This window comes from Cotesia glomerata, linkage group LG4 (assembly GCF_020080835.1).
Source record: "Cotesia glomerata isolate CgM1 linkage group LG4, MPM_Cglom_v2.3, whole genome shotgun sequence".
NCBI lineage: Eukaryota > Metazoa > Arthropoda > Insecta > Hymenoptera > Braconidae > Cotesia > Cotesia glomerata.
The window spans coordinates 724016-739837 of NC_058161.1; the positions used below are offsets into that span (position 1 = coordinate 724016).

Genomic DNA, 15822 nt, shown 5'->3' on the forward strand with positions numbered 1-15822 from the left:
GCCATTTCAGTTTTTTACTCATGTACATTACATGCTTTAGCTGAATAATCATGTGAGTATTTTTTTTTATTTGTTTTTTGAAAAATAAATATTTTTTAGGATGCTGAAGTTAGCTGTCATTTTTTTTTAATCTAATTATAGTGAAGGTAGCTGACAACTGTCATTTTTTTGAGATTAAAGTTAGCAGGCACTTGACAATTTTTAATTTTATTTAACAAACAAATTTATTCCAAAAAAATGATAATATATTTAGCAGACATTTAATCATTTTTAAAATTTTTTTTAACAAATAAATTATGGCAAAAAAAAGTATAAAAAAAATTGACATGTAAAAATTTTTAAAAATTAGAAATGCAATTTTTTAAAAATAATTTTTTTGTAAAAAAAAATTGAAAAATTCTTTAGTGACTGCTAATTTTAATGTCATTCCAAACAATTATTTTTAAAAAATTGGATTTTTAATTTTTTTGAATTTTTAAATGTCAATTTTTTTTTGCCATAATTTATTTGTTAAAATTATCAAATATCTGCTAAATTAATTTTAATGTCATTTTTTAACTTTAATTTGTTAAAATTTTAATTCTACATTTTTTTATAATTAATTTAGCAGATATTTGATAATTTTTGTAACAAATAAATTATGACAACAAAATTGACATGTAGAAATTTTTAAAAATTAAAAATGCAATTTTTTAACAATGATTTTTTAGGATAAATTTTTTTGTTAAATAAAATTAAAAAATTGTCAAGTGACAGCTAAATTTAATGTCATATTTTTTTATTCAATTTTTTAAATAATTTTATTGTTATAAAATTATAAAAAAAATGATCAAAATTAAGTTAGCCGACATTTAAAAATTTTTAGAATTTTCTTTATTTAAAAATTTATTACAAAATAAAAAAAAATCCATATTTAAAAACATTGAAAAATGAGTGTAATTTTAAAAAAAAATTTTTTAGTTATTATTTAATGAAAAAAAATAAAAAATGGCTAACTTTAGTATTATAAAAAAATTGCTATATCAATTTATTAGTGTCTTGGATTTTTATCAATAAATTTATTGATTAAGATTACTCAACTAAATATTTTCGCTGATAAGTTGTTTATTACTTGAAATAATTAAAGTGTAAATTATGTATGAGTCATACTTTATTACTTTATTTTTTAAAGATAAAGAATTAATTCAAGATAATTTAAAGATGTTTAAGGATAATTATTAAATAAAAAATATATTCAATACAATTGATGATTTTATTGATAAATTCAGTTTTAATTTAATTCACATATTACGTATTTTCTTAATTAATATTGTTAATTAAGATTATATACAAAAAAAATTGGTCATTAATGATTTTAATCTTCATTTCTTTCCGAAATAAAAGTATGAAAAAAAAAATAGACAAATATAAAAAACTTTAAATGCCTATACAATACTTAAGAACATTTGGATTAATTATTAGTCATGAATAAATTTATAAATTTATTATCAGTGGTCAATTTAAGTCGGTAACAATTTAACTGAATTTAATATGAAGAAATTATTTTAATAAGTAGAAAATAAAAATATTAATTTCATCAAAAAAAGAGTAATTAAAAGTAATAGCCTTTTATTTAGCCAACCTGAACGCTTGATAAGTAATGAATTAAATTAATAGATTACAATACACTCACATTAAGTTATTTAAATGTCAAATTGACTTTCAAAAAATTTAATATCAATCAACAGATTTAATAATTAAAGAAAAAGGCTTAGTCTATGTTAATTTAGGTTTACTTAATTAACCTGCATTACTCTGAATTGTATTATTATTTAATGGTTTTATTTTAGGTTTGTTTTTTTTTTTTTATCAGAATATAAAAAAGGTAGCGTTCAATCTTCTTTGTCTTCATTACTTTGAGGTGACTTTACACCATTCATTGGTGATCGTGAACGACTGTGGCTTTTGCTGTGTTTGCTTACTGATCGTGATCGTGATCTGTCACCTCTTGAACGCTCGCGGCTTGAACGTTCCCTAAAAAAATTAAAATAAAAAATTTTTTTATAAAAATTTAAAACAAAAATCAATTAGAGAAAAAAAAAATTACTTAAAAAAAATTTATTTGTAAAATTTAAAACAAAAATTAATTATAGTAAAATAAAATTAATTTAAAAAAATGTTTTTATAAAATTTAAAACAAAAATTAATTATAGTGAAAAAAAAATTAATTAACAAAAATTTTTTTATGAAATTTTAAATAAAAAGTAATTATAAAAAAGAATTACTTTAAAAAAAATCTTTTTATAAAATTTAAAACAAAAAAAAAATTAATTAAAAAAATTTTTTTATAAAATTTGAAACAAAAATTAATTACTTATAATAAAAAAAAATTAGTAAAAAAAAATTTTTTTATAGAATTTAAAGCAAAAATTAATTATAATAAAAAAATATCAATGAAAAAAAATTAATTTATAAAATTTCAAATAATAATAAATTATAAAAAAGAATTAATTTAAAAAAATCTTTTTATAAAATTTAAAACAAAAATTAATTATAAAAAAGAATTAATTTAAAAAATTTAAAACAAAAATTAATTATAATAAAAAAAAAATTAACTAAAAAAAATTTGTTTATAAAATTTAAAGCAAAAAAAATTTTTTTATAAAATTTAAAACAAAAATTAATTATAGTAAAAAAAAAAATTAATTATAATGAAATTTTTTTTTATAATAAATTAATTTTTAAAAAAATAAAAAAAAAAATTGTAAAATGTCTATTAATTTCAAAATCATTAAAAAAAATCAATTTATTTACTTTGAAGGTGATTTAGCTTTTGATTTCGACTGAGATCGTGATTTAGATCTTTCATTTTTAGATCTGGAGCGAGATCTAGATTTAGACTTAGACTTAGAACGGTCTCTAGACCTGGAAAAATTTAAACACATAAATAAATTAAAAAAGAAAGATTCTATTGAATCAAAATTTATGAAAAAAAAATACTTACTTTGACTTTGAACGTGAGCGGCTGCGCTCAACAGACTTGGACTTTGATTTGGATTTAGATTTTGAGTGTGCCCGAGATTTGGAGCGGCTGCTACGACGACTGCGGCTGCGAGAGCTACGGCGGCTTCTGAATAATTCAAAAAAAATTAATTCATTAATATTGATGAGAGAATTTGAAATTTATAAAGTCAAATTGTAGGATTTGAAATTACCGTGAGCGAGAGCGTGAACGACGACGGGAACGTGAGCGTGATCGTGAGCGGGATCTAGAGCTTGACGAGCGGGAACGACGTCCTCTCCTCTTATCTTCGATCAGATGGATTCTTCTTCCGTTCAGCTCGGTGTCATCCAGCTTGTCGATGGCGTTCTTCAAGTCTGAGTAGGTCGCAAATTCAACAACTCTATAATTAAAATTAATTTATTAATTTTATGTAAATAAAAAATTTTAATAATCAGTTCAAATTATTTTTTATAATTATTATTTAGGCTGCATTATAAAATGCTCTACCTCCAGATACATAATTAATAAATGACCTTGTTTCTCGTGAACTATTGACATTTTTTAAGATATAAGCTCATCCCGATGATACACTCATTGATACCTTTCATTTGAGTACCCACATCAATTTTTCATATATTTTACAAATATCATATATATATATATGAAAAATATATCAAAAATGCATGTGGGTACTTAAATGAAAGGTCTCAATGAGTGCAACATTAAAATGAGTTGATATCTTAAAAAATGTCAATAATTAAGAAATGACATTGTATCTTGTGAACTATTGACATTTTTAAAGATATAAGCTCATCCTTAAGGTACACTCATCAAGACCTTTCATTTGAATACCCACATCAATTTTTCATATATTTTATATATTTATATATATTATATATATATTTGTATATGAAAAATATATCAAAAATGCATGTGGGTACTCAAATGAAAGTTCTTGATTAGTGTAACATCGAGATGAGCTAATATCTTTAAAAAGGTCAATAGTTAAAAAAGTACAGTGCAATTTAACAAGTCATTATTTAATAAAGCAAAATTTTAATTTTTTTTTAATAATTATTAAATAAAAAAAAATATATTTACCCTTCATTACGACGTTGTTTGTGAGCATCAGCATAAGTAACTTCTCCAGCTTGTCTCATGTAATCTTTCAAATCCTAAGCATCACGTAAACAAACAATAAATTATTAAAAAAAAAAATCCAAACAATATAATAATAAAATTAAATTAATATACTTGATATTGGTTTTTAAAATTTGTGGTACTAATCTACTTGTTCCGAAGTTTGTTGTGCACTTAAATTATCTCTTGGCTCTTCAATAGAATATAGACTTAACAATCCTTATCTTATAAGTACTATGTCGTGCAATATGCTCGAATTTAGTTATAAAACGCAATTCAACTTTTCTTTAAATGCAATCCAATCAAGTTATTAAATATTACTTTGTCTTTTTAATTCTACATGCAATCTACAGTATTAACAACCCAGAGAATAAATAAAATTTGTGAATAAAAATTGTCATTAGCAAAGGTGGCATTGGATTGGTGAAAAGATCCTCCATTTCTTCTTTTAAATAATCATCATTTATCCCTTTATAATAATTCCTTCAACCAGTAGAGAGCCTCTTGGCCTTTTATCGATAAAACGGTCCATTCCTTATCTGATTCCTGATATTGATACTGATATGTTCGTGGGTACCAGGTACGGCTTTTTGCGGATGTAAGCTTGTTATTTATTTCTTCTTTATTTATTTCATCTTCTTCCAAAGGTTAATTTCAATTATCAATTGTTTGAAGTGTTGTTTTATTTCTTCTTCTTACTGTCGGAAAATTTTATATTATTGTCTTGCATTGTCAAGAAAAGTTGATTAAAATCACGAATTATAATTAATTAAAATTAATATGAATTATTTTGGACAAGAAATTAAAAAAAAAAATGTATTTAAAAAATAAATGAACAATTTTTTAATAATAAATTAATTTTTTAAATATTCTATTTTTTAATTGAAGAAATAAAAATTTTTTTCAATAAAAATTAGTTTAAATTTTATTTTAAGATTATTTTATCAAAAAAATTATTTAAAATATCTTTTAATAATTCTTTTATTAAAATAAACATTTAAAATAAAAATTATGATTTTTTCTGCTAAAAAATAAAATTCTTAATAAATTAATTTTTTATAATATTTTTAAATAATTTTTTTTCCCTTAATAATAAAAATAAAAATAAAAAATATAAATTTAGTCTAATTTCGAGCACAATATACATTATATATAAAATATTAGTTTTCTACAAAAATATTACGCTGATATTGGATTAATGTTTGATGATGTGTGTCTTGCCAATATAAAATATTTAGCATAATCACCATAATAAATCACCAATGCTAAACAATAAAAAAAATATACCTGTTAAATAATTATTTAATATGTGCACAGAATTGTTAATAGTATTAAAAGTATAAAATAATTAATATTACAAATTTAAAAGTAGATATTGATTTTTAATAATTGATATTTATATTTATATTTATATATATAGATATAAATAAGTATATATATATATATATATATATATATATATATATATATATATATATATATATATATATATATATATATATATATGATATGATATGATATGATGATTAAAAGTAGTTTGTATAAACCTATATCTAAAAGAACACTCGGTTAAGGTGACGCATTTACCTTAGGCCCAGGCACCACCTTGTTTACAGACACAGAGAGAAAGGCCAGACACACGACGTTTGGTCGGTGGGGGTCGAACGGATCAGTGGCACCTCGACATTGCACCACCGTGTTTGCCTTCTCATGGGGAGGATGCCTCGCTGTTTGCTTTCAATTATTAGACGATGGTACCACACTTAGCAGCCGTAGTTGTTGGTATTGATAATGATTATAATTACAGAACCAAAACCAATAACAATAATAATGAAGATTCAATGTTCGGTTTAATGGTTAATTATTTTAGTTTCTTTTTTTTTTTTTTTTAATTATCATATTTCTTCTTTTAAATACGACATTACGTTAATTAGGAATTTATGAATGAGTTATGGCTTGCAGTGTTGGGCAATAATTATTATTTTTTATTTTTTTTTATTATTAGTAAAAAAAAATTTTTTTGAATTGTAAATTTAATAAAAAATCAATTTTTTAATTTATTACAATTTTTAAAAATAATTAAATATTTTAATAATTGAAAATAATTAAATTTTTGTAAAATTATTAATAAAAAAAAAAGTTATAATTTTAATAATTATTTAAACAAATTAAATATTCAAATATTTGATAAATTAAATTTTTAATTTTAATAATTTCAATTAATTAAGTTTTTTATTTTTGATAATTATTAAAATAAATTAAATATTTAGATATTTAATGAAAAATTAAATTTGTATTTTTAATAATTGCAATGAATTAAATTTTTGATGTTAATTGCAATAAAACAAATTTTTGATCTATTACAATTTTTTAAAATAATGAAATGTTTTAATAATTAAAAAAAAATTCAATTTTTCAATAATTAAAAATAATTCAATTTTTTAATAATTAAAAAAAAATCAATTTTTGTAAAATTATTAATAAAAAAAAATTATAATTTAAATAATTATTTAAAAAAATTAAATATTCAAATATTTGATAAAAAATTAAATCTTAAAATTATTAATCAATTATAAATAAAAAAAAAAAAAAATTGATTTAATAAATTTTGAACTGCCCAACACTGATAGTGAGTAATGATATAATGAAGGATAAAACAGATGGAATAAAAAAAATGAAGATTAGTAAATGTAAGTAAAGAAGAAATGGATGAAAATGATTGAAAGTAATGAGTGAGAGACAATATAATAATAAATATTGTTGATGCATTTGAATGTCCTGGGTGTGTGGAAAGAACTCGTGAATGAAAACCAGCTCCACTGGCCAGGCAGGTCTGGTTTGGGATGTCAACTACGGAGCGATAATAATGATCATCATAGTGATAGTCCCTGGGAGAGGTGGCGAAGCTGAGGCGAGGGTGGTATACCTGGTGCCGGTATGCCTTGGCTTAATATTTTATTCGTAGGTATGAAGCTTATAGCTTAAATAGATTTCATCATCATGATCATCCAGCCATGCGACCCCTTGACACCCTGGGTATCGCAACTCTGGCGGCACTTGTCAACCTCGGCCCGATCGTCACGTGAGCCTCGTCATCTCTTAATCGAACAGTCAGTCTATGGCCCTACCGCCCGGTCACCTCCACGGCCAAGAGGGGCTCTTCGGAAAGAACATCAATTAAATACGTATTTTCCCAACTGCTGGCCGAACGTAAATAAAATTTAAAACAAGTTAATAGCAATAATTACAAAACAAACATATATTTGCCGATTATTTTTTTTTCTTTAACTATTTAATTTAGTTCAACGCTAAATAATAATTGCACGAATTTTTGTTTCAATAAAATAAATCAAAAGCTCAACGACTGTCTGGTAATTGATCAAGTAAGACTTGGTGTATCCAAATACATTAATTCCCAGTTCCCAGGTGATTATTTTTCGATTCTCCAGATTGTCCAGACAGATTTCTTGCGTCCTGGTATTTCCCACATTGTCCATGGCTCCATGGCTTTTGGATGTCCCTCTCATCTTGGATTTTATTGATGGTCTGTGTCATCATTAGGGCCAGAAAGTTGCCGCATTTTTCTTTGTTCAAATTTAAGGTTAAACATATGAATGCTCATGAGCCTTCTAGGCGTTTCCCTAACTCTTGGTGAAATGCCCCGTTCTATATTTACTTTACACGTTCCCTAGTCCGGTGCCACACGGCCCATTTAGTCTAACTTCAGCGTTAAAGGGTTAAACCATCATCATTATAATTTATCCTTCTATCAGTATAATTTCCACATGACTCATTAAAATCATTAATTGAGTTTTCTTTTGGATTATTTGGTTCGATTTTGAATCTGATTCCTGATTCTCAATAAAATATTCCTCTCAGATAATTTCTCTGTTAAAATTTCTTGTGGAAATAATTTTTTATATCAATATTCAGTGATATTTTTTTGTCTAGAAAAAAATGTATTTTAGCTTTCTAACTTCCAGGATCTTACTTGATCAACGTACATCGATATTGTGATCTATCTAAAGGGATTTCTTATAAATAAACTGAGGATAAATAAATTTATAAATTTTTTAAACCGAAAATTATTACAGATTTTACCACGGTAAAATAAATAATTTATTGAATTAATTATTCAATTATCGTGCATGTTGTTTGGTGACAACTTTTTTAACCCGAATTACGAAAAATAAATTTAGTAATTCAAATATTTTTTAGGAAACTTACCTGCCAGCTGACGCGGCTTGATAGATTCTCCACTGTCAAACGGTACTCGGTCCTGGTTGGTGGTCCATATCTAAAAAATAATATTCATTAATTATTTATGAATTTTATATTAATAAATAAATAAAGAAATGAAGTGAAATTTGAAGATTAAAAATTTAATTAGAGAGTTTTAATTTAAAAATGAATTTAAAGAAGAAATAAAAAGTATAGTGAAAGTTAGTTAATAGATAATGGTGATAATAATTTTTATGTACCTGGGCAATGATTGCTTGTAGCTAGATGCAGTCCTTGTGTTTCTGTTCACACTATCTCTGCAAAAAGGGATATTATGTGAACAGAAATAACGGATAGATGGCTAAACCTCCGGCAAATAACTACAGATCAGCATTCATTGCTCAGGCACACAATTATCAATCATCTATTCATTCAATCTAATCTATTCAATTCAAATCTAATTAATTTATTCATTTTCTTATTAACGATGCTAGTGATCATACCTGTCGTGCCGCATATCATCTCGACTGCAACAAACATAATTCCAATAAACTATTAGTCAATTTTGAAATAATATTTTGCCTAACTATTAATTTATTTTCAAGATTATTTTTTTTATTTTTTTTAAAAAGTTCTAAATAAAAAAATCAATGATTCAGACCCATAAATAAATGCCAAAGGTTTGCTCATCTTCCAACTTATTAATTAACACAATAATATTATTATAATTTTTTCAAGATTATTTTTTTTATTTTTTTAAAAAAAATTTACTTTGATTTTAATTTCAAAAAAAATTCTAAATAAAATAATCAATGATTGAGACCCATAAATAAATGCCAAAGGTTTGCTCATCTTCCAACTTATTAATAAACACAATATTATATTATAATTTTTGATATTTTTTTACCAATATAGAGAATAAGGAAAAAAAAAATAAAAAAAAATAAGCTTGTCTTACGCAGATCGTCTCGAGTCCCCGTAACCACCACGGGAGTCACCATAGCGCCACTGGTCACTACCCCTAGGTGTTCCCCGGGCCCTCTCTACAGTAATTCTGTAACAAGACACATTGGTATGCTTACTTGTCTCTCCAGGAGCGTGAGCGTCCGTAGCCACGGTCGCCTCGTCTCCCTGAAACACCCCGTGCTATCTCGACCGCCACTCTGAAACACACCCAACAAAACCCCGCCTAAGTCCTCGACTATTTTAACTCAAATGTACCTTCTTCCCAATATTCCACTCTTCATACGCTCAGGTATTTAATTTTATTCATTTTATTCATTACGACAGTACCCAAAATTCACGTTATTTATTTTATGTTATTAATTAATTGATTTAAAAAAATCCGGTATTATTTTAAATTAAACATGGAAATTAAAGATTAATTATTAAAAAAAAAAAAAAATTATTAATTCAAATAATAAACACGAGAATACACTCGGGGAGTTGATGGTAGGCGTTCAAAATGGCGGTAAAGTTTATGGATGTCAATTTAAAATTGTATATCGTCAAGCACGTTAATTTATAAAAAAAAATCATGCCTACGTTATATACATATGTTGATAATTATACATTTATATATCTAATCAATTAATATATATCCACTCTAATGAAACTAAAACCATAAGACACTTGATTAATTTTTTTTTTTTAGTTAAAAAAATTTATTTATTAAAAAAAAATATTTTTAAAAATTTTTTTTTCAACTTTTACAAAAAAAAATATTTTAAAAAATTTACAAAAATTTCTTTTCTAATTTTGACAAAAAAAATTTATTTATTAAATAAAAAATTATTTTCAATTTTATTAATGAAATTTTTAAAAAATAATTGAATAAAAAAATTATTATTAATCAAGTGTCTTTTAATTTAAGTACCATAAATATTAAATATGAATATAAATTATTAATTAAAATAAAAAATGTATGGATTCATACCTTTCGCCCAGTAGTTCTTTACCATTGAGCTCGTAGACTGCGTCATCGGCATCTCTGTAGTCGTCAAACTCCTAAAACACAAAATAAAATTATAAATATTAAACAACAAATGATCCTGAAGCTAGCAAACACTTAAAAAATTTTTTTAAATATTTATGACACTAAAGTTAGCAGTCAGAGAATTTTTCAATTTTTTTCAACAAAAAAATTTGTTGTAAAAAATTATTGCATTTTTAACTTTTTAAAATTTTTACATGCCAATTTTTTTTTTTTGCCATAATTTATTTGTTAAAAAAATTCTGAAAATTATTAAGTATCTGCTAAATTTATTATCATAAATATTTTTCCAGGTAAATTAATTAAAAAACAACAAATAAGCTAGCTTCAGTATCACGATACAGAAAAATAGATCACACAAATAATTAAACAGCTGATATATAATATTAATATAAAAATATTAAGTCATAGATAAACAAATATCAGACTATTCGTCGTGGCCTTACCCATACAGAGCACATCAAAGCCAGTCAAACAATTGTTTCTTTAATGAAACGAGCGATCATTTAGCTGACTTTGGTTTAATACTTACAACGAACCCGTAGCCGTTCTTGATAAGAACATCACGAAAACGACCGTATCCTCTGAAAAACCTCTCAAGGTCTCTCTCCCTGATGCCGTATGGTAGACCACCGACATAGACCCTTGTCCCTACCATGCTGTAAAAAAAAAAAAAACGATTGAACGAGTTAAACTTACCACGAAAGCATATCCATTCTTCATTGCGACCTCCTTGATTCTTCCGTATTTCCTAAAGAACTTCTCGAGGTCGCGCTCTCGCACCCGGTATGTTAATCCTCCAACAAATACTCGCGTGTTCATTCTTAAAGTAAAAAATTAAGATACCTTACATAACAGGCCCAACAACCTGCCTTTTTTATTTTACTTCAATTACTAATCACTACCATCATTATGATGATAGTAATCAATCATTTATTACCAATTATTACCAACTTTAGAGTGTCCTAACCTCTCCAACAGAAGCTTACAGTTTATTATTATTATTTTTTAAATATTCTACGCAATCTTTTTTTTTTAATTAATTAAAAACAATTTTTATTTTGCCTGTAGGCAACTGATGGAGACTCATGATGCTTAAATCACCAGTGATTTTTTTTTTCGGCTTTATTTACAAAATAAATTAATGCAAAGAATTTTTTTTTTTTAATATTTGGAATTTTTAATTTTTATTCATGAAAATAAACTTAGCCGACACTCAACAATTTTTGATTTTTTTTAATAATCAAAAATTAGAACAAAAACTATTTTTAAAAAATTTCACGTATAATTATTGAAATTTTCTACGTGAAAATTTTTGTTTTAATTTTTTAAAAATTATTTTTCAATAAAATAAATTATAAAAGTTTTCAAATTTTTTTATTAAAAAAATTATTACTAAAAAATAAAAAAAAATTTTTTTTATTTAAAAAAAAACTATAATTGCAATTTTTTAAAAATATTTTTTAGTTATAATTTAATAAACTGAGAAAAATCACAATCAAAAATGTCGGCTAACTTTATTATTGTTTTTTATTTCTTTATAATAATTTATTTAGATAAAAAAATTTTGAAAATTATTAAATGCCTAATGATTAAAAGTATCATGATTTATCAATAAATTTAATTCATTAAATATTTCTAACCACGTGAGCAATTTTTTATTTTTAAATAATTACAACTGATAAAATTTACTCAAGTTAATTTAATGGAATTATAAATCTTTATGCGCCATTACTACTCAATGTTATTATTACTATTATTATTTATCGCAACGGAATAATGATTGATAATGAATCACCTTGGACTGGATGACTTTAATTTTTAATTATTTACCATAAAATAGATATTTTTTTTTTTAAATAAATACTTTAAAAATGAAATTTGTTATAGAAATTTTAAGACGCTACGGAAAAATATTTGAGTAAAAAAAATAAGAAAAAAAATTTATTATATGTATTTTTTGGTAAATAATCCATTTTTTTTTATTAAAAAAATATATTCTAACAATTTATATTAAAACGCAATAAATACCTGAATGTGTTTTGTTAGCAAAGTAATTAATTTCAACGTTTCAAATTGGAATTTATGTTTTTTTAAAACACTCACTTTAATTTTTACAAAATTATTATTGCAACGATAACAATTCTATAAATATTAATCGGACACTAATGAACAAGATGACTTGATCACTGAAAAAACGGCGAGTCCAAGTTCAAGATGGCCACGCGTCAGTAACACAACTACGGCTTTTAGTCGGGGCTTACAAGAGTAACAACACGGAGTCCTGATGAATCTCGACGTAAGAGTTTCCCGCGATAATGCTACCAGCGCCATGTGTTATGGGCGGCAGTTTAAAAAATACATGATGCGACATCTATAAAATTTAAATTTTAAATGAAGACAGTGATTTTCGTTGGTGACAAATATTAAAATTAATTTAGCAAATATTCGATAATTTTAAGAATTTTTTTAATAAATAAATAAATAAAAAAAAAACAATTTTTTTAATTAAAAATGCAATTTTTCGAAACAAATTTTTTTGTTACATAAAATTAAAAAATTGTGAAGTGACAGCTAACTTTAATACCTATAAACTTTTTAAAATAAATTTTTATCGTGAACGAGAAGGTTTTAGCAGCATGAAATTTCAGCTAATGTTGAATTTATTAATATTTAATAATTAAATTAAATCAAAATTGTCCAGTTAATTAGAATTCAAAATTGGTCACTTGTTTCAAGTACTTGATCGTTGTAAAGTATCGTTGAGAAGTAGGAGAATAAATACACGATCTTGTGATCAGCTTATCAGTTATAAAAAAAGTGTAATTTTATTCATTTTACAAGTAGATAAATTTGTTATTTATTTAAATGTTTATTTTAATTATACATCAAGTAATTGGTTTGTTATTTTTTAAATTATAAATAATGAATTATAGCTCGAAAATTATAACAAAAATAATTATTTATCTAATGATGCCTAGTTAAAATTAACGTTAAAGTAATGTCTGAACATATAAATAATAAATATAAATATTAATCACTAATTAATTTGTTATTATTGCACTAAATATAAAAAAGACTTATTAACTCTCAGAGAAATATTCATGGATATTCTCAAATTGTATATTGAATATTTCCAAATCAGTATTATCAAAATAACTTAAAATTTCTTGGCAACACAAAAATGCCAGCGTTTTTAATGAAACAAAAATTTTTTCCGAAGACTTCTCCAGGAGCTTACTCCTCTTGACGGCAGCGTTGACGCGTTTTTGAATCATACAGGTGAACGAGGGATATTTATCGGCATAATCACCAAAATACAATTCTCTGACATCTTTATTATAGGCATGATTAATCAATTGATCCCACACAGTAAAAAATTTTGCGTCAAAAAATTTTGTGTTAAATATTTAACACTTTTATGTGTAAATTTGACATTAATTGTGTTAAATTAACACAGAAAAATGTTAAATTAACACAAAAAAGTGTAAAATATTTAACATAAAAATTTTTAACACAAAATTTTTTGACGCAATGACGCAAATCTTTTTACTGTGCATGGAGCCGTCCACAAATGAAAGAACGATATTGTACCCTGTTTAAAATTTCCAATAGGATTCCATCAAAAGCGACAAAAGCCACTTAGAAACCCATAAATTTTGTTGGTTTTTAAGTGGCTTTTGTCGCTTTTGATGGGATCTTATTGGAGCTTTTCAACAGGGTACTCGTTCCTATTCTGTGTTCTTTCATCGCTGTAATACACTTGTTTAGATCGTATTCTATACGTTTAACATAAAGTTTAGATTCTGAAAGGATCCCAAAATCATTGACAGGTTTTGAGAAAATAGTTCTCTTCCGATTTTCATCTATCTTCTTAACGCATAGGTCTCCTCTCAATATCCCGATAATTAAGGCACCCTCCAGCAGTCTCATGAATAGCTTTTTTAATTTATTCATAAAGTTTTGATCCTCGAGTTGTTCTTCTGATAGCAAGGTCGTGTTCAATTTAACTGTTTCAAGTATTTCATGATCAACAAGCATGAAATCCAACTCAAAACTGTCTATTAAATAATGAACTATATGTTATTCTCCATTGGTGATAGCCATCTTCAGGAATTTCAGTTTTGTACCAGCAGATTCTGAAGTTTCATTCATATTAGCTCCAGAATTAATCAAGGACTTTAATATATCGATCTTCGAGTATCCATATCTTTCAACCATCTCCACATTCAGACGAGAATTGACGTTATTTAGATTACAAACAATGTATTAATATAATGGTGATATACCATCTTCGTCGCAGTCATCAATCCTGGCGCCTTTTTTCAACAGCAGACTAAACTATATAACTATTTGTGGAGTGTTTTCTTCAATCGCCAGCATTAATGGAGTTCTCTTGAACGATTTAGTCCTGTAATGAATGTCAGCCCCGTGGTTTATTAAAATTTCAACCATTTCAACGTCATGATCAACTATCGCAGCATGTAACAATGTCGGATTTTCACCAAGAGAGTACAATCTGTTTTCTGGTATATCGAATAGCATCGTGTGTAAACCAATAAACTTCCTAATAGCCACTTCAATCCAAAATTCAATGCGTTTTCTAAGACCATCATGTCGTATTGAAACGCATTGAATCGTTGAATCTTACGCAATTTTACTTTGTCAACAGTAGATAATGTCAATAAAAAATATTTATTTAACAAAAAATAATTTTATTAGGTACTTCTCAATAGTTAAATTTAAATTCTAAAAATATAAAAAAAAAAGTGAATACGCTAAAAGTTATAAAGAAAGTGAAATTTTATTTTTTTACAAGTAAAAAATTTTTAATGATTGTTCATATAAACAATAATTAAATATTAATCACTAATTAATCAGTTATTATTGAACTAAAAATAAAAAAAACACTTATTTTGAGTTTCTGAGGGATATTTGTTAATATTCTCAAATTAAATATTTAATATTTTCAAATTATCATCAAAATAATCCCTGATAGCCACAGTTTCAGACCAACCAAGTTGGTGTCAGATAGTTGCCACCAACTTAGCGACAACTTGCGGTCAACTTCCGAATTTGTAACTGTTGGCGCCAAGTTGGCTACAAGTTTCTGAGAAAAAAGAGACCAATCTACTGCCGCAATATGTCGCCAAATTTCTTGAGAAACTTATCGTCAACTTGGTGTGAAAAAGTTTCAGAGCAACTTTTGCTGACAACTTGGTGACAACTTGGTGAACAAGTTGACACCAACCGAGTTACATTCCAAGAGTTGCCGCCAAGTTGGTGACAAGTTGCGGCAGTAGATTGACAGAAAGTTGCGGCCAACTTGGCTATCAGGGTTAAGTTAATACAATTTTAAATAATCAAAATTTAAATAATATCATTATGGTAGTCTCTTTATGCGAAGGAGAGTTACATACTGACAAACTGACAAACTGACAAACTGACAAACTGACATACAAGTGAAGCTAATAAAAAGCGTGTA

At 25.2% G+C, this 15822-nt stretch overlaps 1 protein-coding gene across 17 annotated transcripts; it reads right to left on the reverse strand.

The window, feature by feature from the left end:
• Positions 1–1234: 1234 nt before the first annotated feature.
• LOC123264128 (serine-arginine protein 55) lies at positions 1235–12587 on the reverse strand. 17 transcript variants are annotated; one of them, XM_044727247.1, is made up of 12 exons: positions 12369–12583; positions 10870–10996; positions 10281–10351; positions 9303–9398; positions 8848–8871; positions 8605–8661; positions 8351–8420; positions 4085–4158; positions 3195–3383; positions 2984–3109; positions 2794–2904; positions 1235–2013 (listed from the first exon to the last, which is right to left on the reverse strand). In XM_044727247.1, exons 2-12 carry the CDS (start codon positions 10993–10995, stop codon positions 1872–1874), a joined length of 1086 nt encoding a protein of 361 aa, XP_044583182.1. In that variant the 5' UTR covers position 10996; positions 12369–12583; the 3' UTR covers positions 1235–1871. The 17 variants fall into 17 exon arrangements, with proteins under 17 accessions (XP_044583182.1, XP_044583184.1, XP_044583183.1 ...); XM_044727249.1 differs by lacking the exon at positions 9303–9398 and adding an exon at positions 9427–9507; XM_044727248.1 differs by lacking the exon at positions 10870–10996 and adding an exon at positions 11037–11160 and having other exon boundaries at positions 12369–12582.
• Between the last annotated feature and the right edge of the window lie 3235 nt (positions 12588–15822).